This window comes from Beta vulgaris, chromosome 1 (assembly GCF_026745355.1).
Source record: "Beta vulgaris subsp. vulgaris cultivar EL10 chromosome 1, EL10.2, whole genome shotgun sequence".
Classification (NCBI taxonomy): domain Eukaryota; kingdom Viridiplantae; phylum Streptophyta; class Magnoliopsida; order Caryophyllales; family Amaranthaceae; genus Beta; species Beta vulgaris.
In genome coordinates this window covers 4,468,698-4,496,144 of record NC_079202.1, presented here as the reverse complement: position 1 = coordinate 4,496,144, position 27,447 = coordinate 4,468,698, and the positions used below count along the sequence as shown (strand labels likewise).

General features: G+C 35.2%; 2 protein-coding genes across 4 annotated transcripts; one reads left to right on the top strand and one right to left on the bottom strand.

Annotated features, from left to right (window-relative positions):
• The first annotated feature begins 2,167 nt into the window (after window positions 1–2,167).
• On the top strand, window positions 2,168–9,309 carry LOC104905786 (filament-like plant protein 4). 2 transcript variants are annotated; one of them, XM_010694420.4, is made up of 6 exons: window positions 2,168–2,536; window positions 4,422–4,550; window positions 4,987–5,254; window positions 5,438–7,868; window positions 8,013–8,073; window positions 8,389–9,309. In XM_010694420.4, the coding sequence occupies exons 2-6, from the start codon at window positions 4,428–4,430 to the stop codon at window positions 8,830–8,832; spliced, it is 3,327 nt and encodes a 1,108-aa protein (XP_010692722.2). In that variant the 5' UTR covers window positions 2,168–2,536; window positions 4,422–4,427; the 3' UTR covers window positions 8,833–9,309. The 2 variants fall into 2 exon arrangements, with proteins under 2 accessions (XP_010692722.2, XP_010692720.2); XM_010694418.4 differs by lacking the exon at window positions 2,168–2,536 and adding an exon at window positions 3,651–3,921.
• A 2,816-nt stretch (window positions 9,310–12,125) lies between these two features.
• On the bottom strand, window positions 12,126–21,643 carry LOC104905787 (retinoblastoma-related protein). 2 transcript variants are annotated; one of them, XM_010694421.3, is made up of 19 exons: window positions 21,491–21,643; window positions 21,081–21,197; window positions 20,709–20,813; window positions 20,464–20,621; window positions 20,276–20,372; window positions 20,130–20,176; window positions 18,395–18,590; window positions 18,072–18,138; window positions 17,749–17,928; window positions 17,474–17,667; window positions 16,355–17,234; window positions 15,349–15,505; window positions 15,145–15,217; window positions 14,093–14,278; window positions 13,886–14,005; window positions 13,646–13,790; window positions 13,441–13,547; window positions 12,568–12,683; window positions 12,126–12,484 (listed from the first exon to the last, which is right to left on the bottom strand). In XM_010694421.3, the coding sequence occupies exons 2-19, from the start codon at window positions 21,177–21,179 to the stop codon at window positions 12,334–12,336; spliced, it is 3,078 nt and encodes a 1,025-aa protein (XP_010692723.2). In that variant the 5' UTR covers window positions 21,180–21,197; window positions 21,491–21,643; the 3' UTR covers window positions 12,126–12,333. The 2 variants fall into 2 exon arrangements, with proteins under 2 accessions (XP_010692723.2, XP_010692724.2); XM_010694422.4 differs by lacking the exon at window positions 12,568–12,683.
• Between the last annotated feature and the right edge of the window lie 5,804 nt (window positions 21,644–27,447).

Genomic DNA, 27,447 nt, shown 5'->3' with positions numbered 1-27,447 from the left:
TGGAATCAAATATGCAGTATTTACAGACAAAAATATTCAGTTATTGGGGAAAAATCAATATACTTCTAATGTCGAATCAAGATCAACTAAAACGGAAATAAAGCATTGAATAATCATCGATTCCCGAAAAAGAGTAGAAGGATGGAACCAATGTGTATAACAAAAGTTCAACCCCAAACCTTAAAATTACATTTGTTCGACTAAATAAATTGACATTTAATCCTAACACTCACATATACTACTAAAATTGTTTGTTAAGATCACTGGTGGCTTGTTAGGATATATTGGTTCTCTTATCCATGCAAAGCAAAGCAAAGCAAAGCCAAGGCACTAGAGCATGTCATATGAGACATTAGATTAGATGAATAAATATATAAGAATGTTTACATTAATAACTAACAATCAAGATGAGTATTTATATAAAATGTAGGTCTTAAATGAACATTGATATACACATGCACTATAAGTTTCTAATTATACATTTATAAACTACAATCTCAATACTAATAATTTAAGTCATAGTTATTTTCTCTTCTTTTTCAATATGAGATTACTTTTGGGCACATATAATATGAGGACATGCAATTTCTAATACTTGTTTGTTTATGTGATTTGAATTTCTTATAATAACTTATATCTTATTTACAGTAATTTTGATATTGGCTAGCCCATGTTAATATCTTAATGATGTTATGATGTGTGAGTTATTCACTTTTTTTTTCCTAAAATCTTTTTTTATAAGAAACTAAAACTATTACCTAGCAGTTTCTTATTTACCATCAATTAATGATATTGACATTTGTAACTAGTTACTAAGTGTTACTCCCTCCTTTTTCTTTTGTTGTTCTTATTTAAAATCAGGGGAGAAACCAATACAACTTAAAGATGGACAAGATTATACTATTTTAAATAAAATCAAATTAACTAATAAAAAATTCTAATTCTTTGAGTTATTTTATATTAGGCAATTAGTGACACAAGTTTGAAGGGTGAAAGAGTAAAAAATGACTATAAATTAGTGTGTACACATTTATTAACCTTTGAGTTACTCAATGCTAAGCAATCAATGAGTCAAAAATTTAAGGGATAAAAAAGTAAAAAATGACACTCAATAGTGTAAACCAAAGTTGTTATTGAGATTCTAGTTTGAATCGAAAACAACCTTTAAAATACGATTCCACGAACACGTATAATCAAGATATTGCACTGAATCTTCATTGACCATGCTAAAATTATATGTTAACAGCCTAAAAATTGGAAAAAATTGTTATTTACTCTTTATATTGACAATAATTAACAATATATATCTATTACTATTTACTTTGTTAGCATGATTTAAATTTACGAGGTTTTCGTTAGTCAAAAGAAATATATAGAATTGTCTAGAATCGTGAATTGAATCGTCTACCATATTTGAATCATAAAATTGTAAGATTTTAAGATTTGAATCACAATTTATAACTTGGTATGAATACATTTATTGTAACTTAAAACTAATGGGAAATTTAATTCATAAATTACACTTTGTATGAAAATATTAAAAGTAGAAACAACATATTGAAATTTCCCATAGAGAATATAAAAACAACAAATGAAAATGAAGTGAGTAGTATTTAATAAATATATAATTCATTTCCTCTTTCTCTATAAACCTTTTTTTGTAAGAAATTAAACTCATGTTGCCAGCTCTTAAATTGGCATTTTTTTCTGCAATTTAAATCTATATGATAATTTAAATTATGTGTGTGTTCTACTCAGCTTAGTTTAACTTATTTAAACTTAACTGAATACATTTAATTAACTGAACTTATTTTAAACTTATTACACTTTATTAGTTATCATTAAATTTAATATGAACTTATTATATCTTATTTTGTGACTGTAATTTGACCTTAAAACCAAACTTATTTGAACTTATTTGAAGTTATTATATTTTATCTATTCTTACTCAAACTTATTTTTTTTTCATAAAGACTAAAAATAAGGTAAAACATAGATCCATAAACATACTACATAAGTTCAAAAATCCAAATTAAATTTGCTTCATTAACTTAGCCACAACTTAGGTAGCCACCCTAACAAGTAACAACAAAACAATAATATGAACATACATTTCTAACTTTGCTTACTTTTCCTTTGAAAAACTTTGTACTACTCCTATTTTGGAGCCTTTTAAGTGCCACCTAAAAACACCAAATAACCAAAAAATAAATTAAAACAAACTTTTTTCTCTCTCCTCCCATTTCACTCTTTTTTCCCCCCTCTCCACCACCTCCCACCATCTCTATACTCTCTTTCCTCCACTCCATCACCACCTCTTCCTCCCTCCACCCTCTTTCTCTTTCTCTCTCTTCTGTAAAAACTAAAATCTGGGTAATATTTCAGCTGATTTTTCAATTTCATAGCTATAAAAAATATTATTTCTTTTTATAGATCTCCTGCTTTTTTTTTCTTCTTCTTCATCAAACTACAAGCTCACTAACTCCTCTACCTTTAGTTCTAAGTTTTGATTCTCAGAACTTGCACTTTTCACTTGGTAAGTTCTTTTTTTTAACTTCATTTTTTTGTTGTTGAAATTCATTGATTGAGCATTGCTCTTTTTAGAATCGGATGTTGAACAATCATTTTGAGTTGGGATTTTTGTGGGTTTTTTTGGTGTGTGGAAATTTTGGTGTTTGATTTAGAAAAATGTAGTTTATTTTATTGATAAGTAGCTGAAATTTCCTAATTTGGATCGTTGTTTGTTACGAATTTTGTTGTTATTTTTGTAATTGATAATGTTGTGCTAACAACATCGGTAATTTCGAGTTTTTGAATCCGGATATGTTTTTTTTTTAGTAATTTTGTACTAGCTTAATTTAAATTAGTTTATATTTCCGATTTTGCTAAATCCGGAATTTTACGCTAACACGAAATTTCATCTTTTTTATTTTTTTTTGGTAAGTGGGTCTAAATAATAATGCAAGTAAATTATGTAATATTAGTACTTAAACTTGATTGGATGAATTGGATTTTTCGAGGCAAGGCTTTTTAGTCTTTTGATAGATCTTTGATATATGTGGGATTTTCTAAATTGTTGTAATTATCAATGAGTAATATTTTTTACTGTAGAAAAATTTGATAAAAAAAGGAAAAAAATAAAAACCCAAATTGTTTAGATTTGATTTATGTTATTATTAATTATTATTAAACATGGGTTTATGCTCTGTCTTGTTTTCCAAAGAAAGAAAGAATAAAAATATTAGATACTTAGAACATAGTTTTGGTATTTCAATGAATGAGTTTTCAGTGTTTGAATGCATTATGAGCAGGGTTATACTCTGTTTGGATACTGAGTAAACCGAGGAAATTAGATAAGAATAGAAATTATAGAATACACCCTTTTATGTTTTTTAATTTAATGCCTTGCCAAGTTTTTTGTCGTTTTTGTTTCAAAAAAATTAAATTTTTGAGGCACTGTTTACTCTTTCTTTGACTGAGTCTAACAATCCATAATCAGTTGGGTTTGTGATCTTGAGTTTAATGGCATATTCAATGGTAAAAAAAGAAAAGTGAAAATGGGAGGTAGGAGCAGAAAATGTGGGTGATTTATAATAATAACACTTGGGGACTTTTTTTTTTTTTTTTTTACCTGCCTTCTTTTCCCAAACACCGCCTTAAATTTTGTTCAGGGTTTCTGTTTGCTTGTGATGATATAAAGGAAGCATGCTTGTAGTTGTTACTATTGGTAGTTGGGTTTTCTATTGTTACTACTAAAAAGAATAATAGTTGCTAGAAAAAAGCCAAAAGAGGCCAACAAACAGAAATTGTTTATGTTTTCTGTGTCTTTGAGATTGATTCTTTAGGGGGGAAAGAAAAAATATTGTTTTTGGGGGTGATATGAGCTACCCTGTTGATGTTACTTGTTCACTTATTAAAAGGGTAGATACCTTACCTTCTTAATGCTTACACATTTTGAGACTTTTTGTTTTTGTGCTTTGTAAGGATTTTGCTTTTTTTGGTTGCACTTTTGTTAGCTGGTCAAGTGCATTACATGGTTTTGATTTATTGTTGATGAGCCTTTTATTGTGTTGAAGCAAGGATTTAGGCTAATGTCATAATACTAGACGGACATTTTCGATGCTCAAGTATTGGATATGTCTTCTATGTTCTTGCTGACATGAATGCTTTTATGTTGGCCTTGTTGAGGGAGGTTTGCTTCTAGGTAATACTTGAGAGAATTGCGAGTTTGCTTTGATGAAATCATATTTTAATCTTCGAGTCAAAAAGGGTTTTGTGATGCTTACTGTATAACAATATTAACTGGCATGCGCTTTGTAATTCTGAAATTATGCTGCTATCTTGAATATATTTTACATTTCATCAATCTTTTACGTACTATATTTTGTTTATTGCTGACTTATCTTGTGCGTAATATGCAGTCTGAGATGGACCGTCGGGGTTGGCCTTGGAAGAAGAAATCATCTGAAAAGTCGGCTGCAGAGAAGGTTATTGCTACCCTAGATTCTGCTGGACCCTCTCTGGCTTCTGGTGGATCTCAGACAGATAAGGTTGGTTAAGTAATGCTTAAACATTCTTGTGTTGCTGTGCAGTACCTTGTTAACACTATCTTTTATGAGCTTTTGACTTCTAGTCGTTTATTTATTGGTAGAGCAGATACCTCTATCAATGTGTTCAGAATCCTTAAGTCAGTTATTAATTGCTATGTTAACAATTGAGTACTTATCTCAGTATCTGATAAGTATGGTAATTGGTAGATGAATGATATCTTAGGTGAATGCTATCATCTTATCTCTGATTGCTTGGCAAGTGCGAAATTTCCTTTTGGGCATTACTGGCTTATCCAGTAATACATTTCTCTGATTATGATAGTTACTACTTACTAGGCAAACAATGGTATATAAACTGCACGATGTGAACTTATTCCATAAGTTAGACAGTTTTGTCCATCTCCGTAATTTGTTATATCCATGATTATTTTGTCAGGGACAGGATAAAAACAAGAAGTCAAATTTTGTTCAGATTTCCATCGAATCATATACTCATTTGAGTGGATTGGAAAATCAAGTAAAAGCTTATGAGGAACAAGCAAAAATATATGAAGAGCAAGAAAAAACGTATGAGGATCAGGTCAAAACATTGGAGGAAGAAATCCTTGAACTAAATGAGAAGGTCTCATCAGCTCAGTCGGAGATAACTACCAAGGAAGAGCTTGTCAAACAACATGCAAAGGTGGCCGAGGAAGCAGTCTCAGGTATGAGACTATTTGTAGTTTTTCCAAGAAAATGTTTGCTGCAAAGTCTATGACAGTGATGAGCGCCTACTTGTGGAAAACATTTTACAATTATAGCCATCATAAGTCTCTCGTTGAGGATAAATTACTGCTTTAATGTAAGTTTGTTTAGTGGAAATCCTTACTTGCTTAATTCTCCGGCAGGTTGGGAAAAGGCTGAGGCAGAAGCTTTGTCTTTAAAAGATCATCTAGAAACTGTGACTCTGGCAAAACTAACTGCTGAGGATAGGGCTGCACACTTGGATGGTGCTCTAAAAGAATGCATGAGGCAGATAAGAAATTTGAAGGAAGAAAATGAACAAAAACTCCAAGAAGTTGCGCTAACCAAGAACAAGCAGTATGACAGAATGAAACATGAGCTGGAAACAAAAATTGCTAGCTTGGACCAAGATCTTATGAGAGCTGAAGCTGAGAGTGCTGCTCTTTCCAGGTCATTGCAGGAGCGTTCTAACATGCTTATTAAAGTCAGTGAAGAAAAGTCAAAAGCTGAGGCAGATATTGAGCTCTTGAGAAGCAATGTTGAATCTTGTGAGAGGGAAATAAATTCCTTGAAATATGAAGTCCATATTGTTTCTAAGGAGCTAGAAATTCGTAATGAGGAAAGGAATATGAGTGTTAAGTCTGCAGAAGCAGCCAACAAGCAGCAAGTGGAAAGCGTAAAGAAAATCGCGAAACTAGAAGCAGAGTGCCAAAGATTGCGAGGTCTTGTAAGGAAGAAGCTTCCTGGTCCTGCTGCTTTGGCTCAAATGAAGCTAGAAGTGGAAAGCCTGGGTAGAGATCATGGAGACACTCGTCTGAGAAGGTCTCCTGCCAGGCCTGCTAGCCCCCAGTTTTCACCAAATTCCCACATGTCACCAGTGCCTGAATTTTCCCTTGATGGTGCCCAGAAATTCCAAAAGGAAAATGAATACCTTACAGAGCGCCTTTTGGCTATGGAAGAAGAAACAAAGATGCTAAAAGAAGCATTGGCGAAACGTAACAGTGAACTGCAAACCTCTAGGAGCATTTGTGCTAAGTCTGCTAGTAAACTGCAAAGCCTGGAAGCACAAGTACAAATGCTGAATCAACAGAAGGGTTTTCCAAAATCTGATATTCAAGTTCAAGCTGAGCGGTCGTTTAGTCAGCATGCTAGCAATCCTCCAAGTATTACATCCTTTTCTGAAGATGGAAATGATGATACAGTAAGCTGTGCTGAGTCATGGGCTTCCGCATTGATCTCCGAGCTATCTCATTTTAAGGATAAGAACAAGGACAAACCTTTGAAAGCTGAAAATGGGAAACATTTGGAGCTTATGGATGACTTTGAGGAAATGGAGAAACTGGCTCGTTTATCTGATGACTCGAATGGTGCCATATCTGCTACAGACAGCTCAGCCAATAAGGCTGTAATAGCAAACAGTATCATGGCTAGCAATGGCATGGATACTCTATCCAAAACAGTGCCTGACACAGATTCACCAGCCAAGTCTTCGGCTTCAGGAGAGTTAGTATCAGATACCAAACTTGAGACGGAATCATTGCCATTGGTGAACTTGCAATCAAGAATTTCCAAGGTATTTGAATCTGTCTCCATTGAATCAGATGTAGTGAAAATCTTGGAGGACATTAAGCATGCTGTCCAGGAAGTGCATGATACTCTTAATCCACACTCTATAAATTGTGTCTTTGAGGAGAAACACTGCTCAGATGGTGCTGTTGATCAACAAGCTGTTCCAGGGGATGTTTTGGCTACTACAGAAAAGGATATTTGTTTGTCTGAAAATGGGAAGCCAGATGGAAAGATTGAGAAGATAAGTGAAGAATTGGTAGCTGCAATTTCTCAGATTCACAATTTCATATTGTTCCTTGGGAAGCAATATAGAGGTGTTCATGTTCTCTCCGACGATGATGATGCACTTGGCCTAAAAGTTGAGCAGTTCTCTGCCTTCTTTAACAGGGTAATGCGCAATGAAATCAGTTTGGATGATTTTGTTTTAGCCCTATCTGATGTCATGGCTAAAGCTAGTGAACTTAGCTTTAGTGTCCTGGGGTACAAGAGTAATGGAGCAGAAGTAAGCAGTCCTGATTGTATAGACAAAGTTGCATTGCCTGAAAATAAGTTACCTGAAGGAAAGAGTTATTCTAATGGTTGTGGACATGTTTCTGATTCTTCTTCAAATCCCGAGGTTCCTCAGGATGCCAATGTTATGTCAGGCTTCGAGTCACAATCATGCAAATATTCTTTAGAGGAATTTGAACAGCTGAAAGCTGACAAAGTTAACATGGAGAGGGAATTTACCCAATGCTCTCAAGATCTGGAGACGGCTAAATCTCAGTTGCAGGATATGGAGCAACAACTAGCAGAAGTCAAATTAGAGCTTGCATCTTCCCAGAATATGAACAGCTTGGCAGAGACTCAGCTGAAATGCATGGCGGAGTCTTACAAGATGCTTGAAAAACGAGCTGAAGAATTACAGAGTGAAGTCGTTATCCTGAAGTCGAAATTGGAATGTTTAGATAATGAACTTGAGGCTGAAAAAGTAGGTCATCAAGATGCTCTAATAAGATGCAGAGATCTTGAAGAACAGCTACAAAGGTTAGTTTTGACAACTTCCTCAAAAATTGCCATATGTTAACATTAGCCATCGTTGCTCATTGTTTCAACTTTACCTTTTTTTCTGCGGGTGTGAAAATAGTACCTGTTTTACATAGCTAACTTCATACTGTGATGTTTCCAAAGGAATGAAGGATGCTCTGTGTGCTCGTCTTCAGCAGCTGATGCAGATGACAGAACCAAACAGGTATTAAGCTAATTGGAGCAACTATTTCATTGAATCTTCTTTCATCTGATCTTTAAGTACAGCATTAATGTGTTTTGACTTCCTTTTTCATATGCTTATGGCACCTGACTTGTGTGATTATGTAAGAAAAAGTCTTCTAGAGTTAGTATTTGGGTGCCTTTACCTCTTTACCTATTGTTTTCATCAAAAACCTTCGGTCTGCCTAAATCTGGGACGAGTAAAGAATGTGTTGCACCTGAAATTATGCTGTAGTGCTCATTAATCGTATTGTGTTCAAGATATTGAGTTCAACGCTTCCATCTCTATATTCTACAGGAAAAGGATCTGACGGCTGCAGCAGAGAAGCTAGCGGAGTGCCAAGAAACCATATTTCTTCTTAGCAAGCAGCTGAAAACCTTCCGCCCTCAGTCAGACTTCATGGGCTCTCCCATCAGTGAGAGGAGCCAGAGAGGTGAAGGCCTCAATGAAGAAGAGCCAACTACAAGTGGGATGAACCTGCAAGATCTGGATCACGTTGATATGGATACTGCCACTTCCACGAATTTGCAAAGGCTAGGGTCTGCTTCGCCTTCAGATCTGTACAATGCGCCATTTAGTTCATCAGACAATGAAGGAAATCTTCTGAGATCACCTGTATCCAAAAATGCAACACACAGACCTACAAAGTCCGGATCTTCTACTTCTTCCACTCCCACCCCTGAGAAACAATCACGTGGCTTTAGCAGGTTCTTTTCATCAAAGGGGAAGACTGGAAATTAACCATGGAGCTTGTGGCATAACAGTATACCGTGACAGGACGAAAAACATAAGTGACCATAGATATATGATGGTTTTCCAGGTTATATATTATCTTTACTCATTATAGTTGCCCTGGATCTTGTGTTCTTTTGAGGTCTTCAAAGTCCTTGTGACTGTCTGAAGTCAAACCTTTAATGTCAAATAGGGTTTAGAAAATCATACTTGTGATTTTGTGAAGGTGGCCTTGCCCTTAGATCTCGGTTTAATTGGATGATCATATTGATGTTAAATTTTGTATGAAATATGGCTGTATATGATGTTAACACACTTTAAAATTTTCAGTGATGTATTCACTCCCTACTCTCTAATCAGTTGTAATGTTTGGTAAGGTTTCAAAGTCTTGAAACTTCTTAAAAGTTGTATTAGAGATGTTCGTCTTCGTGTTTTTGTATGTTTACGTTGTGCATAAAAAAATACAGATGGAATTATTAAGTATTACTCCCTATGTATGGCAGGGGATCTTGCGTGCTGTTTGCTTTACTGTTATATCTCTAATTATGTATTTATATAAATTAGAAAAAATTGATATACGATACTGCATGTTGAGATCAATTTAATAAGATTTCACATGATTATAATTTTTCTTATAACAGCATTTATGATGGCAAAGTGGTGAAGGCGAATAATGCCAAATTACAATTTATTGTCATTTTTGTGACATGGAGTGTTATTCCAAAATATTAATGTATATACTTTGTCATAGCTGTTTTTCATTTGGAGCTCTAGGAAATGAGTAATAAGCAGGGAAACTACATTGAGTGTGCGGTTCTTCAAGATGTATATACAAGTGCATTGCTTTTAGGAACTTTTAGGATATGGAAAGATTTTTTTTTTTTTTTTTTTGCAATTAACATGCATTACAAATATATTTCAGACCTAATTCATTTTGCATAAGATTTACCTTAAAACATTGTGATTTTAACACATGAAATAGCAAGTCCAATATATAGTAATGACTAAAAAATTCAGTCACTTTAGCAACTTGAGCATGAGTCTACAATCAACTGATTGTGTACAAATTTTTTGGACATGTTTATCATACACAAATATTCTGAAAGTTGAAAGGTGAAGGACAATTGTTGTCCGTTTGGTAGTTGGTTATAAATGGTGGTAATGGGAATGAATTTGTGTGTAAATTTGTGAATAATATCGTTGTTCATTCCTATGGTAATGCTAATTTATACTAAAGTTACTTTCCTTTTGATTTTTCATTCCCATCCAATACCACCATGTAGGTGGTAATGAGTGGTAATGAAAAATGCTTTCCCTTGGAGACAAAAACACAAGTTTAGGGGTGAGATTGCTTGCCTGTGAAGAAAAAATGTCTCCCCATGGAAATTTTAAGGATGCCTCCTTAATAAAATTACACTTAAAATTCATTCCAATTACCGCAATTTATTAACGACTATCAAACGAGCAGTTGAGGTATTGGCAAGACATGTATGATAATAAGGATATAGTGGAGCTAGTGAAGATAAACACGTTGAAAGTAGGATGTGTACAACTCATAAGTTAATGCACATGCCATTAGAATTATGGTACCCCACCATACCATCATTGAGTAATGAATAATCAGTTATGTTTTCAATTTACCCTTGAAAGAGGGAACATCAATGCCCCTCTCCAAGAAAATATTGGTAGGAAAATAAAGGCAAGAAAAATGCTTCTTGTACAACACAAATTCCTGTTCTACTTCAGTCTCCCTTTCCTTCAGATGAATCCTCAGTTCCGCTCTGAATTCTCTTATCCAGACATAGAAGTATTAAGCTATATCACATAGCCACTAAATTATAACAATGAAAATTATATTAGCTAATAAATTTCGATTTTCCAAATTAGAATCAATAAATTTCAAAATTGTCACATCTACAATAAAAAAAATGTATTAAGGTAACGTCTTGTTCAAATTATTTGGAGTTACCTCACTTAAAAAAGACCAACTATGTTTGATACATAATCATATGAATAGAACACATCTTAAAATTATTATATCATATAGTACTTGGTCTACTTGACAATGTCCTGGCTAGCTTCTAAGGATAGAAAGCCCCTTATCCCCCCTAATATCACGCACCTGACCCGTAAACGTCAGATTAAAAAATTGTGAATGTTAAAGTCAGGCAGCATCCTTCTCCCTACCATTTAAAAGAATTCAATGAAATGATTGTACTAGCAATATAAAAGGGCACAATTCATTCAAAGATGGGGATCATCACTATTTGAGTTCACTCATGGTACACCCGGGTGTACCATGCTCGGTGTACCATGAGCATGGTACACCCAGGGATATTTTTGTATTAAATTAGAATTTTAGGTGTTGATTTGACACCAAAGTTGCTAATATGGGCATTTTGCTCATTTACTCATTTGCTCATTTTGTAATAAATGTGTTTGCTCATTTTCTTAAATGAGTAGAAATGTTTGCTAATTTGCTCATTTGTTCATTTTGCTCATTTGCTCATTCGCTCATTTTGTTCATTTGGAGAAAATAGTCGTGGGTGTACCATGAACATAGTATACCAAGGTGTACTATAAATATTCTCACTATTTCTATTGATTTGTATGTGTTCCTTTTTCTTATTGCACCCCAACTTAAGAATTTAAGTATTTTCTATAATAATATTATTAGTATATAAGATACTACTATTATTTTAATAATATAAATATCGGAAATTTACACCATATACACTTAAGGTTTAAGAAAATTCGCTATATACACCTAATTTTCCAAAACTACTATATGTCCTCAAAATTTTACAATTTACCTTCTAATAGCCTAAAAATGTTGATTATTAGATTTTAGGTTTTGTTGTTTCCAGACTTTGAGAATTGTTCTAATAGCCTAAAAATGTTAAATATGTTTTTGATCCAAATTTTTCTTCACAAAATTTTCAAACCTCATCCATGTGGTTCAACTTTAAAATGTTGGCGCTATATGGTTATTCTTTTTTTATTTACAACGGAGCCTCGCATTGGTTACAAATCCAGCTTGTGCTCCATCTTCTATAAGAAACTCACGGCCAATTGTTGCTTTGGCATTGGTGCACACAGAGCTACATCGACTGACAAAAGGAATGTTTACTACTACTTGGCTTTCACCAATTTGTACTTTGGTTGTTTTCTTAGTTTTGTAACGGTCTCTCAAGACCACAGTGGTGAGTTTGGTTTAGGTTGTACTGGATAACTTTATCGATTTATGCAAATTAAGTTAATGTCTCAAACACATACTTTTATGAGTTTATAGAGTAGCACACTTCTGTAAACCACTACCATGAAAACATTATTAGCATATAAATTAGATACACAAGCGTCTGAAAGTGATGGCAGATACACTAAAAACATACTGCTCGCTCACTTTTACACCGTCTGCTCTTAAATCAGTTACAGAAGGAAAGAAAAAAGAAGGTTGGTTATGGAAGTGTGAGACAGTAGAATTTACATCAATCATATACAATCGCTGAACTAAGAATCAGGCTGTTCCATTTTCAAGGGAGCCACCGTTGACGTAGTGGCACAACTTCCATTCTGAAGGTAAAGGCTATTAGCCACAAGAGAGTCGCTTACGAGGCCAACATCCGCATCAAAATTCAGTGCTCCTCTAACCCTGCGAGTACTGTGAAGATAGAACGGGCGCAATTAGAGCATCGCAGCATAGAGCCTAGGATTCTTATTAAGTTAGTGAGTTAGATCTAATACCTATTCAAACGGTCATTAATTGCTGTCAAATCTTTTGAAGGGCTTTGATAAGCATGAGTGCTTTCCCCCACACAAGCATAGTAACTCTTTGAGCTGTTTGAAATTAGTGCGTCCATCTACAGTGGAGATCAGGAAACAGTATCAGATATGTGAAGTGACAGAATTATGGGGGTGTTTGGTTTGAGGCGAATTAAGAAAGGAAAGAATAGTGAAACCCCAGTTTCCCTTGGTGGTTGTTTGGTTGGCCTACTTATTTCTTTTTACTTCTCTTACTATTTGGAATTCCCCATTCCTTCTACCCCTCTCTCTACAACACAGCTTCACAACAACCTTACAGCAGCCACCGACATTCCCACCATCAGCACCCACCATCCATAATCCCACCACAGCCTATACCCCTCATCCATGAAGCGCAAACCCTAACATCATTGCCATCCACCCTATGATCCATCTCTGGGAAGGACCTTTGTCTGTTTGACAACATTCGCGTGGCTACAATCTACGGCAAGGAGCTCCATTTTAGATAATAGTGAAATCAAACTAATATAGGCAGTTAAGATCAATTGCTTAGAGATTTATGTTAGACAAAAAGTGGACCTGTAACCCTTAGTTCGCTTAAATTGTTTGTAAAAGGATGCAACTGAAACTGCACGAATTTCAGATTCAAGGGTACTGTTTTATGCTAAATCCCACCTGAGGATTTTCAATTAGTTTATCCATGGATGACAACTCAACCAGGAAACTTTTTTTATGGAAATTAGCTCAACCATGAACCCTTTTTCTCAGGGCTACTTTCAAGGTCCTAAAGGATACTGCCAATTATATTGAAAATATAAATGCAAGTAAATACTAGATATGCAATTCAACGATTACCTTGGATGACCGCAATGGGGAGACGTACACGTTTTTGGCAACTTTCTTAGGGGACATGTCAGGAAGACTTGGGAATGTAGATAATTTCGGTGATCCAGGGCATTGACCTAATTGACAAGTAATGTGCAATATCAATAAAATGCTCACTAAGAAATTGCTTAATACATACTTTTCTTCTTCTATATAAGCAAAATCAGAAGCATACCATCTTTGTCATTATTACTTTCGGGGACCAGGTCAGTTCTCGTGGACACTCCTTGAGGGCCCAGCTCAACAAGAAGAGGCTTTACAGAAGGAATAAATACTTCGTTGTAAAAAGTTATAATGTCGACATGATCCTGCCCCTGTCTCTGTTTAAAAAACACAGAAAGCTTAGCCCTTACAAATGAGTTCAAAAGACTTCTCAGCTATTCCTAAGATGAAGAAGGTTTAACAGATTACTAACCCCATTTCTGCGTGTGGACGACCAGTCAACAAATACACTACGAAAAACTTGTGGTTTACATTGAGGTTGCTTGCGGTAGTTCAAGATAATCTCTTTGAACGTAAGGTGGTACTGAGATATCTAAACACGAGAACAAAGAGATTCAGTAACTCATGATGCTTGATGTGAAAGCCCAAAGAAAATTTTTGTTTTTAAAGAAACACAAACCTTTGCAACTCCGTAGAAAGAACAGAGGATTAACTGGTCAATGTGGCGACTAAAAAAAAGTGATGTCCGCTGATTCAGAATTTTTTGGAAAAGGCAATACACACTCTCCCTCAACTGCTGATTCTGGGATTGCTTTTCAAGCCTTTCAATCATACCATTGATTCTGACAGCAGCTAGCTTCACAATCTGATACAAAAAGGCAAAGATCTGCATGATAATTCCAACAGAAGGTCCAACTAACAAAATCCAGCAAAAACATTTTTTTTTTGGGGTGAAGGGTGGGGTGACACCGTAGGGGAAATGCGGGGAAAAGTCACAAAGTGATGACGCAAGTTAATAGCAAAGAATCACTGAGTGGTAATAAGAAAGGTCAAACTAGAAGCAAACAAGTTAAACGAGGGACACACGGGACAACACCATGGAGCAATGAGGAAACTGAAACTACAACTCCGGAGAACAATTTATAACAAAATGTGCCTCTGTAGTCTGTACGAGCCTACAAACTCTTATATAGAAGATGCCACAAACTTAATGTAGCTAAAATCTCGTTTCCCCACAAACATTTTCATATAAACAATTTTCGAAGACCATCCCCCAAAATTTGAGCACATGTATACAGAAGGCTTGCAAAAAGGCCATCCATATTTGATGGGAAAACAAAAAAGGTCAGTAACAAATGAAGACTTCATTTTCGTTTCTAGGAGAATTTTTATGAAAGCCTTTTATTTACTTCTCTTTGATGGATGATTGATTTTATGGTTATTTCTATTTAATTTAGTAAAAACATAACTAATAGAAAAGAATTAATGATTTGGGTTGTATAGCAACGGCCAATTCGCGGTATAAAAGAAGGTTCCGTTGGAACAATTATTTATTTCAGAATATCTCATCTTTTTATTAAAAAAGAGAAAGTGTGGGGAGAAATGACAAGACGATATTGGAACATCAATTTGGAATCAACAACCATAGCACAACAACCATAGCACAACAACCTAATGATCATGAACAGGAACACATTCAGGTTACTGCTTAATTTAACTAGCATCTTGTACCTTGCTGAAAAAAATATTGATCCCAGTCTCTGCACATGTTTCTCCTCCACCCCCAGGACTCAGCCTTGTTGGGCTGAAAAAACAAAGAAGCCAAAGTTCAAATAAAAAATTCCAAAGCAAAGCAACAGAAGAAGCCTTTCCTAAAACAGCACAATGAAACAAAAATTCCCAAACCGTTGCTATCAATTAATTTGCTTATATTACCTAGCAAATGCAGATTGCAAAGCAGGAGGAGTTAATTTCTGCTTGAGGTTGTTTATCAATCGATCCTTCACAGGTGATGTAAAAGAGTTTCGCTCTACAAGCACACTGCGATACTCCGTGCAAGCTCTCTTTGGAGACCTAATATCTCCATTTTGCCCTTCAAATGACAATATAAAGAAATGTATTGTAAGGATTTTGCAGATTACACTACAAATCTTATTTTGAAGCATAATTCAAATTGGTTTTATACTATAATAATTCAATAATATGCAGTATGCTATTATCATATACTTCCTCTGTTCCATATGAATTACAATTTTTCCCTTGTCTATAAGTTTCACAGATCACAACATTCATAATTTCGTAATGAGTTTTCTCTATCTCTCTCTTGTCACATGGGTCCCTCTTTTCATCTATCTATGTCTCTCTCATCTTTGCGTGACCTCTTTGGAAAGTTGCCATCCCCAAATGTTGCAAATAAATTGGGACATAGGAAATACAAGTCTTTTTGCTTTATTTCTTACTTAATACTCCCTCTGATTTTTATCCTTCCCTTTCCTGTGCGTGAGCACATCTTAAACTTCGATATCTTCAACTATATATTAGTAAAAATTATAACGATTAAATATTAATAAAATACTAATTGAGACGAATCAAACAAGACCCCACATGACTATTTTTTCTTATAAATTGAAAAAAAAAACGAGAAGATTCTCTCTAAATATGAATAGTGTCAAGATTCCAGGTGAGGGATAAAAAAACAGAGGGAGTATTAAATAGGATTTTTTTCACCCTAATTGATTTCCAACCCAGATAATTCCATAACAATAATATCCCCCACAAATAAATTCCAAACAAAATGCCCTACGCACATACCATCCAAACAATAATAACTTCCTAGACAAATACTATCCATTCATTTTTAAGACATTAGACACCTGGGTGTGCTCTATGCTATACTTTTTATTTTATTTTTGTGTTGCGAAAGAAGAGAAGACCACGTTACCTGCTATCATTTCATGCTTATGTGATGATGGAAGAGGTGGTAAGCCTCCAGAAGACATGTTAATGTGTACAGCAATTGCATCTAAGGATGGCATTGGCTCTGCCAGCAATCCAAAACGATTAATTTCTGCAGCCAGAGCTGGTCTTGCAATTATCAAGGAATTGTACATTGAGGAACCCTTTTCCCAAACCATGCTCTCCAACAGTCTTTCTTCCAAGGAGTTCAAATGCCTTCTAAGCTCTCTCGGAAGAGAATCCTCATGTCTAATGAAGCTTTCAATAACCTTGCTAAGATCAAAAGCTGTAATCCCAGTTTTCTCTAATACTGCTGGAAACAACATTGTCACTGTCTTATGCGTGGCCAAAACCAATTCTGCAGAACATGCAAGCATGCATCTGTGGAACCTTTCATTTGTTAGCAAAGAAGTCAAATTATTAGCATTCAGCATCTGAGCCTCTGCTGTGCACATAGCCTCCAACACCCTGTAGTATAGCTTCAAAGCTTCCAATCGTCTTTGTTGTGCCCATATGTTGTCCGTCAAGTTGGAATTTGGAAGATTACCAGCAACACATCTCTCCCCAAGAGCACTATTGGGAAAAATGGCCTCCATAATTATATGAGCCCTACGAACAACCTCGTTACTTATATTCCTATCACAAGATGTAAAGTACTTCTCCAGCTGCGGTGACGGTTTGGATGGAAGCGGAGAAATAAAAGTACGAAGCCACTTGGCGGTTGTCATTGCAGTGCTTACAGGTGTCGATGTTATTCTTATGTTGACACCACCGCGAGCCCCATTAACGAGTCGTGCAGGTGATCGAGCTGGCGAGAGTGGACTTGTAACTGTTCTTGTTGGAGAGGCCAACGCATCAAATTTTCTCTAGAGCATATGAAAACAGGAGAATGCATTAATAGATCGAATTGATCATCACACTAGATTGTCATTTACTTGCTGTATCTTGCGAAGTAACAGGCCATTTCATGCCTTTACAATTTATGCTATAAACAACTAGCTGTGTGTGCATGGCCACGGCCTAGGCTCTAGGTAGATAAATTGTATGGTATTCACAGGGTTGTCAAATGATAGATTAGTTACCACAACATGGTGTAAGAGAATACCTTAGAACCACTTATGTTCACAGCACCACCAGAAAGACTCCCTGAGCCTAGTAAGCTGTCATTCTCATTAATAAAGACTCTTTCATCTATATCACCCTTGTTCCAGATTGCAGCATCATAGTCTTTCTCTAACATGCTGATACAAGTTGGAAGTGATGAGTCTTCCAACAGATCTTCAAAGTATGTCAAATCATCTGCATTTAACAAACTAGAGATTAGGCCACCCCAGATTTGTTTTAAAAACAGTAAGAGGCAAGTGCATATATATCACAAACCTGAGTCAAAGTGGTCAAGATTTTCAGTTTTGCATTTTGATGCTGCACATGGCATTTTCTTCAAAATATCTAAAATTAAATCATTAGCTTTCTCCGTCATTTTCTTCACCTCATCTTCAGATGTATCATATTTCTGGCAAAGTGATGCAACCAGGTTCACACCTCTATCAGATTTTTTTTCTGAAATTAACAATTTTAACTCCGTCAAAAAAATTGCTTCGTCTTAGATAATCTAACTGACACTCCCCTCAAACCTGAAACCAGGGGTTAGAGAGTTAATATAGCCAAAGAAATGGAGCATTAATAGATCATGAACAGATTACCGAATAATGGTGAGTCAAGGACATTGAAGTTCCTCAAACGAACAGGGATGTGAACGATCAAGATAGCCTGCAGCAAATGTAACCTTTCAATATGGCAGCACAGTATGGTTCCTCCTTAATAGTTCAAAAAAATCTATCAATTGATAAAGCAATATCCTAAAGAAAATTATTACAGAAACAACTTCGAGACACTTTGTAAACACATGCAACTGTGCAAGTGCCATGTATTAGCATCTGATAAGTTCTTGAGAAAGGAAACATCAAACGATTTTCAAAGTCAATATACAGGAGGCATGAGAAGTTAATAACCAATCATAACTTACCAATACAGAGACTAGTCCATTAGTGCAGGTTACTAGATCCTTAAACCTGCTGAATGCATGGACACGAAGGGCCAGAAACAGCAGCCATCCAAATCTGTAATAGTCTGAAACACAACCAGAGGAAGAAGTGTTTGCATCAGCAGGCTCTTTATCAGCTGTTGTTTTGAAAAATTCTTGGTATGCTCGCTTGTAGTACCTTAAAAGTCATTACATGGCAATAAAACCCCATCAACATCTAATAAAACAATCGTTTGAGCAGATATCATCAAATTTTACTGACATAACAGATGATAAGGTAAACTACAAATTAACATAGAAATTCATAGACTACATAGGGGTTCATTGCATAAACATGAAACACCCACAGCACAAGTTCCAAATTGATAAATGACAATCACAATTTTGGGAAAAAAATTACAAAGGCCGCTCACATGCCTCACAATGAGCAAAGACCTGAAATGATTGATACTATATGACTTACTCTATTATACTGATCATGAATCTAGCAACCACAATAGTTACACTAAGCATGTCCTTGTCAATAAAATGTTATCCTCACTTCCTAGATCCTACATTCAGCAACTATCAGTGATTTTATAGTACTCAGTCTTTAGAGTCAGCTATACTATCATCAAATGTACAATCCACTTTAATAACTAGTTAGAGCCTTTCTTCTTCACCGTTTTAGAGGATATATTTTTAAACAATCAAATCAGTAAAACATCATAATTCCAGCCACACGGTAGCCAGCAATAATTAGCAAAAACTGCCACTTCAAACACAAAGGAAAAAGAAAAAGAAAAAAGCAAATGACTTTCCAAGTGCATGACAAAAATAACAGATAGAAAGAAGAAAAGAAAAAAAAAACAAATAACAACTTTAAGTAAACTACACGGGGACAATCCACAACACCACTGCTAAACTTATCAGGTCTATGTTGCATAATATTGCATAATTAATTAATTACAATTTACAAGTAGCTTGAAAAAGAAAGAAGTAAATTAGTTAGAGGAGAGAGAAGAAAAATAAAATGAAAGAGAAAGGCTAAAAAATAGAGTAGGGAGAATGGAATGATCAGAAAATTGTTGAATTAATTATAGCTTACAGGTGCTTAGTTTGGGAGTGTCAGTCACTTGAATGCCTGAGAACTAAACACCATTATTGATCATTTACTTAGATCAGCATTACAATCAACTATTATTTCTACAATGGTGATGTATTATTTATATCCATCTAAATCTTCATCAGTTTGTCTTGGTTTTCAGCATTATTATCCAAACTAGTAGAATTTATGTTTAATATACAGACACCTTTACCATTGAAAAGTTTATATTACAGGTACAAACAGAAACCACATAAGAAACTCAGTACCAATCTGCTGGGCAGAAATTTATGACTTGTGACTATCAAAGTACAGCCATTACATTAATTAAGTCCCCGCAAATCATCAGTAAATGTTCTGTGCAGCTACAGATGAAATCAAAAAAGCATCATATTCTACATGATATCAGATTATCAGTGATTAAAAGAAGATATCCATGCGAAAGTGATAATAGCAGGACCTCATCAGCACAAAGGCCCTTAAGAGTCTAATATTGACTATATACATAAGATACGCAATCAAAGTTGCAGCATTATAATAGCTGTTCTCATATGGCTTTCAACCAAACAAAACAGTAAACAAGGTAAAGTCACAAACCAGGAATGGAAACATGTATAGCAAAAGATGACCTACTTGCTTAAAAGGCTCAAATGCACAAAATTTGCCTGCAACTCCTTCGCCTGATCAAACAATAGATTAGCATAACTTCTAAAATTTAAATTGTGAATGGAAAGTAAGATAAAAGAGGGAAAGCATCTAGAAACAAATGGCACGCGTACTTCTAGTCTCTTCTCCCAATCTGCACCATACATGTTGCTTAAAATCGGGCCAACCTTAACAACAAACTGAGGAAGCTCTTTGAAGAAATCCACAAGGCTGCAGTAAACAAAAACAATTACATCCAGAACAGCAAACATGATCCACTATATCAAAGTCTATAAACCAAAAACAGGGGGCAATAAAGTACTTCAAATTCACGGCTTTTAGTATCTGGCACAAAGTAACTCCACTATGATCAGCGCCTTCACTGGCATCACCTGTACTGGCATCACCTGTACTTCTCTCACCCAGTCTCTTACTGGTGTAGAGAACAAAGGCAAACAGATATCTCTCTAGTTCCTCCGGCTGAAGATTGAGTAAGCATAATTAGACTTTTAAAACTACCCATGAAAATGCAACAAAATTTATATAAGAAGACTCAAGTTCATGTACCGTTGTGCTTCCTATGGGAGACACATTATTCAACAAAATACTTTTGCTTTCTGTGAAGAGTTTCAAGGCTTCCGAAAAAGCCATGTCATCCAAGGAAAACTGATTCTGCAGAAAAGTTCCAATTCAAGGTTAGACCCCTAAATCTTACTATAACCTAGGCATCACTGAATGACAAAAATTTAACAAAATAATATACAGGGTCAATACAAAATAGTGTTCTCAACACTCACTCTTCAGTTAATTAACAGTCCTCCATAAAAAAATCATCAACCAAATTTCCCAAATTTTCCAATATTCTACTTCTTTAAACACAAACCCTAATTCTTAATTTACACAGAACAAAAATTAAACAGAGATAAGAAGACATTAAACCTTGCAGAGTTCGGTGAATCGAGCTTCGATTTCACAACCGTTCTCACAGTTCGAATTTGCAGGCTTTGATTCCTCCATTTTTACAGCAGATGGACTCATGAAATTCCTACCTAAACCCTGAAAAAAAACAATCAAAAATTTCTATAAAAAAAAAAAAAAACTAAACGTAAAGAAAAATGATAAAACAGCAACAAGAAAATCAAATTAGTGAAAAAAACAGAAATACACTACAATTTTATCTCAAGAACAAGAGTAGATCTCTTCGATTTCTCCGCCGACAATGTGACATTATTTTCAGATCAGTACCCCCAAAAAAATCGAAAATTGGAAACCCTAGAATTCGATAAAGAGAAAGTAGAAGAAGAAGATTAAAAACAAAAAGATAAAAACTTGAAATCAAAATCTCTTACCTTCTTAGAAATGGAGTTGAAGAAACCCTCTAAACGGCGTTTTGGGATCTCTTATTTTTTTGTGTTTCACTTTCTCTCTCCTCAGTCTCTATCTCTTCAATAAACGACTTGTTTTGGAATCTCCCTATGTCGCAGCGCGGGAAAAGGATAATGGTATGGCATGCTATCATGCATGTATCATGGTATGGCATACATATATGAATATATCTACCAATTAGGGATTGCCATGTCATGTAGAGTTTGGTTGTTTTACCGCCAAATTTTTCTTAAGATTGTTTGAGAAGTTTGGATTTGGTGGGAGTTTGGGAGGAGTAAGAGCTCAGGTGAATCTCCCTAGGTATTATATCATTATATGCATTAGTCGCTTCTTTGGTAGATGGTAATAAATGATAGTATTAAACGATTAATAAGATATTTAGATGTTTTTTTTTAAAAAAAAAGCTTATGTTAATGTTTATGATAATGTTTGTTCAATTAGGGAGCGTTTGATTGGGGGTATTGTGGAAAGGGAACCAAGAGACTTGATTCTCTTACTTGTTTGTTTGCTCAAATCAATGAAACCCTTTATTCTCTTCTTACCCCTCAAAGTCCACTACTTTCATTCCCCAGCCACTCAAGGGTTTCACTTACCCTTTTTTTGACTTATTGTTGACCATCTCTTTGACCACCCAAACACCACTTGACCCAATCATTCAACCAAACCTGACCACCCAACCACCACCACCTGCTCACCCAACCACCGCAACCCGATCCCTCCACCACAACACACCATACCACTGCAACCACCCGCTTAGAAACACCACCTAAACGACGCAAATGAGGGAGGGAGATGAGCATAAGACTGTGACGACGTAGGGGAGGGAGGGGGAGATCGAGATGGTGTAGGGGAGAGGAGCATAGGACTACGACGGCGCAGGAGATGGGAGAGGGAGACCGCGACGGTGTAGGCAGGGGAGGGGGTCAACATGACGGTGCAGGGGGAGAACCGTCGCAGTAAGGGGAAAGGGAGGGGGAGACGAGGTGGCTTTACTGGGGTAGGGAAAGGCGCCGGAGGAATAGCAACAGAGGGAGGAGTGGTGGTGCTAGGGTGGAAGAAGGGTAAGAGGAGGAAGAAAGAGAATTGACATTATCTTAACCAAGCACCACTCTTAATCTAAGGGATTTTTTCCCTTTCCCTTTCTTCCCCTTTCTTGATTCCATTCCTGTTGATGCAAAATCAGTATGTTGACCTTGCAAACAAGTCAATGCACATCCAATAGTTTGATGTTGAATGCCACGAGAGGCTTAGTCCTTGGGAATTACCAGTTTTAGTTAGATAAAACCTTGCTAACGTACTTTGTTACAATTTAATTAATGATTAAACTACAATGCCTATTAAATTCAGGCGAAATGCAATAAATAGAGCAAGCAATAATTAATCTTTTAAATAAGGCAAAACATTCTCATACATACCACAAACTTTAAGAAAGATTTTACAACACATAAAAGGATAAGCCAGGCTAGACAACTAAAGGGAAAGCACGAAGGTTTTACCTCCATGGTTTCTTGTTTCAATCGGAGAATTACGGAACTTGGCGCCATAACATGTTCTAAGTCTAAGGGACTAAACTATAACCCCGGAAGGGAGTTGGCTTGACTAAGGCTAGGCTACGCTAAGAAGAGAGTAAATGCAAGTTATTGTGTGTTGTTTGTTCTTTGTCTTTTGCTTGATGATCGTCGTTCATCTATTTATAAACAAATGTGTTATGAACTTCCGTGCTTACTTGGAGGAAAAACATTTGAACCATCTTTGATTCAAATCTCAACCGTCTTCTGGCACTGAATAATTGTAACCTAGCATATTATTTCTTATATGAATTTTCTTCATGATTGTTCTTTAACCCCTTATACTTCTACTATTCTTGACTTTCATCTGCTGATGGTCTTGACGGTCTTCTTCTTTTGACTTTGACTTATATTGAGTTCGTCCAATGGGATTCATATTAAGGCAAAATTAAACCTTTTGAGGTCTAATATAATGTACCATAATAAATGCTACCGTACATCTAAAAATGGTGGTAACAAATTTTCCCCCTAATTTGTGGAGTGGTGTACTTAACACCCACAAATTATGAGCAGAGAAGGACTTCTAGTGATTGTAGCCAATGTCATCCAGTAGTATTCTAAATATGACTTCCTCCATTGTTCTAAGGTGGTCGAAGAACCTTCTTTTAGGATGACTGAATTTGGTTGAGAAGAATGACCTTTCATGTATTCCTTCACCTTTCTTTCTAGCCATTGTGAAATTCATTAAAAAAGTTTCTTCACGATGCGAACTTGTAGGATTGTTTGGTGATTACCAACAAGGACTTACATCATAAGTCATGAGATCGTACCAAATTTGACATGTACATTTATTGTACCACATCTCTTGATGATGACCCATCCACCATTCTATAGATTTTTATTTTCTTTGTAGTTCCCTCGAAAGAGCTTCTTTAGCTATCTCCAAGGCATGTTAGTTTTCCATATTTATTTCGTAATGACTTTGCCCCATGATTTGCAAACCAGAAGAGATGTAACCTGGTCATTTCTTTCAAATAGGAAATATCCATTTTTGTACAAGATCTAAATTAGACCCTATTTGGAAGGCCTTAGATCCTCTTTTATTTTTCGGATCCTATTGTATGACAAGATTATCTCCAAAATATTTTTGAATAGAAGAAATCCATTTGGTGAATTCACTCGTAATAAATTCATCATCATCTCTAGATATGACATTCAATGCCTTGTGATAGTTTGGGCATTTTAATGGATATGGCATACTGGAGCATATTGACGAAAAATAGGAAGATATGTGTAATGCATTTTGATTTTAAGTTTTGAATCTTTTAGAAACCACACACATATATATAAAGACCTTGATGCCTTAACCGTCTGATAATTTCTTTTAACTGCCTAATTTCATGGGGACAATTTTTTAAGGAGTATAAGTATTAAATGGACACGTGTTTGTTTTTACTTCACTTTGGTGAATCAAAAACTGATGTTAAAGCAATTGAATCATTGAAAATATGTTTAATAAGATTACCATTTGAGGTAATTTCATTACATTTATAATATGATTTATCTTTATGAAGAAAAGATCGTTACTTACATTTTAATTGAAAATACTTGGGTTTAGAGACAACATTTGGAAGTAATCCCTACACACTGTCTCTACCATAGCCTTGTATTCGTTGGTTTCTAACTCGCGCCCTGCACTTCTCCTAATAACTGCAAGTTAGTAACACTCTTCAGGGGAGTTGTTGAACCTTGCATCAAAGATGGTTCTGTGGTATCTGTTGTCCCAAGTGTACCTCCTGTCGATCAACGAAACGTACATCCACGAAAAAAAGAGAAGTTTTCTTGGACCAACAGCTCCCACATATTACACATGCACTTAAAGTGCACCATCCTCCCCTGACTCTCGTCTTGGCCCTCTTCTATCCTCACCAATTTGAGGGAGGACTAAGTGCAAAAAAGAGTTAGACTCTTGGCGTAGACCCAGTTCATCCTTTGAGGCCTTGGGAAATTTAAGATATTGGAAACCTCTTTTCCCCACTTCTTACAAACTATTAGCAGTTTGTCTTGTGATGTCCCGTCCAATTTGGGCCATACGTGGGTAGACAAGAGATCGATACTTGAACTAACCTTTGTAGCGCTTGATTCCGCCAGCCTAGGATCTCTTGGCCCCATTACAGGTTCATCGCCAAAGATACGTTCCAGTTTTCTGCCCATCTGGCTCTTTGATTTGTGATGAAAAATTCCTTATCTTCCTCTATATTGTTGAGGGCGAAGCGATGATTGAAACAATCAGCATTAAACTCAGTTGCTAAGTTTGCATGTGCTTCGTTGCTCATTTTATATTTTTTCAAATGAAAATGTGATGATGGGATGCTATGGCCAAGTCCCTTTAAATAACCAGTTCATTTGTTCAACGATTACTTTCATAATAACTTTTAGAATTAGTGAGTAATTGAGTACTTTGACCCCTTTTTTCGAGAAGTTTATGGACTTTTTGCTGATTATTATTTACTTTAATTTAAGGTTATCAATTTGTTGATAAGTCTTAAAATTTAATATACCACTTTTTAGGCATTTGGGCCTAAAATTATTTCCTTGGATTTACCATGCATTTTATGAATCATGATATTGAAGCCCATAGTTTTTATATGACATGGAAGTAAGAAGGATAAAAAAAATAACAATTACTTCATTAGTTGAAATAATATTTCTAAATAATAAAACGTCTTTAAAAATACATTTATTAATTGAACTAAAGTATTTTTTTTGACAGGATATTAATTGAACTAAAGTAAGTACATAGTTTGCTAGGAAGATACGAACTATGTACTATCACTATGATTACTAAGATATTTGCCTTACTGCTTGATTTATCAAGCACGAAGATGGGTAAAGCTAATGGTGATTTGCGGCTCCTCATGTTCATCTACATCAGAATCATCATCATCTGAGTAATCTTCATCCAAGAGCATAGGGATGACTCTTTCTGATAAGTTTTCTTGCCACAAGAGACAGGTTGTAACACCCCGATAATTTTCTCTTTTTTCAAAAATACTTTTAAAATATAAAACTTAGAGAATCATCAAAGCATTATCGCCACTGCCACTCCACGCCGGCATCCACTTTTGTCCTCTTCTTACTTTGTGTTGGTTTGATTACATTTCTTCCTCCTCAAGTTTTATTTAAAGATTATGTTTTTATGATTTGTTTTAGTATTAATTATGTTTAGAAGCTTATTTAATAATTTAATTATGAATCTACGATTATATAATTTATGTATTGAAGAAATAAAAATTCAGATTTAATTATTATGTTTAAATTGGATTGTTAATCATCAAAGCATGGATTTTTAGGGTGTTAAAGATTGGAAAATCATAGTAGTATGTTATAAACTATGAAATTGATTATACTTATGAGTTTAAGTATGTTTAAAGGGAGTGTTGATAAATTATATGTTGCTGGAATTTTAAAAAGGATGTTATTAATGGAGTTTTATGGATTTCTATGACTAGTATAGTAGTACTATGCTAGGAAGTATTAGTAATTGAAGTTTTAATGATGGAAAGAACTTATAAATATTTTTAAAGGAGGTTTAAAGTATTTTAAAGTTGCTGAAATTTATTTGGGTATTGATTATAAATTTTTATTGGTTGTTTTAGGCGGAGAGTTCTCTCTAGGCGTCTTCTAAAGTTGTTAAAGTGGTCTATCAATTTGTCTACACAAGGTATGTACATGTCTATGTGTTGATTGATGTAGTATCATGATTTTAGGAATGAAATTAAAGTTATGTAGTATCATGTATTGGAACTCTGTGAGTTCATATATAATTGTTATTATGTGGGATTTTGCATGTTTTATGCCTGTGTGTGAACATGTTAAGTATGAGATTTAATTATGAGATTTATATTATGTTTGTATGGAAGATTGATGAAAGCATGTTGGTTGGGAACTTTATTTTATTAATTCACCTGGGATAATTAATATATTTATTGGTATGGATCATGATTGAATCATGTTGTTCCCTATTCTTTGAGGACCGATTGCCTTATTTGGTAAGTTAATATTTTTATACCTTTGAAAGGTAAGTTGGTTGTTGGCTAGGTTCAACAAATAAGAAAAATTGGATTAAAGAATGAATTAATCTTGGGTTGTGAGTGTTATGATCACTTATCCTAAGATAAAAGTAAACTAGTGAATGTTTGATTATATATTATTTGTGTTGCTTGTGTGTCATAACAAGAAATAAATGATAAATCATGTAAAGTGAAACTTGGATAGTAATAAACTTTAGACTGGTGCACGTCTGAAGTTGGACAATCAAGAGTTGGGGTATATGGTAAGCGGGTCGTGGCTTTTTCTAGGTTCGGATTGATCATCGTTCCTATTTTTATTTAAAAGGTTCCCCGATATCG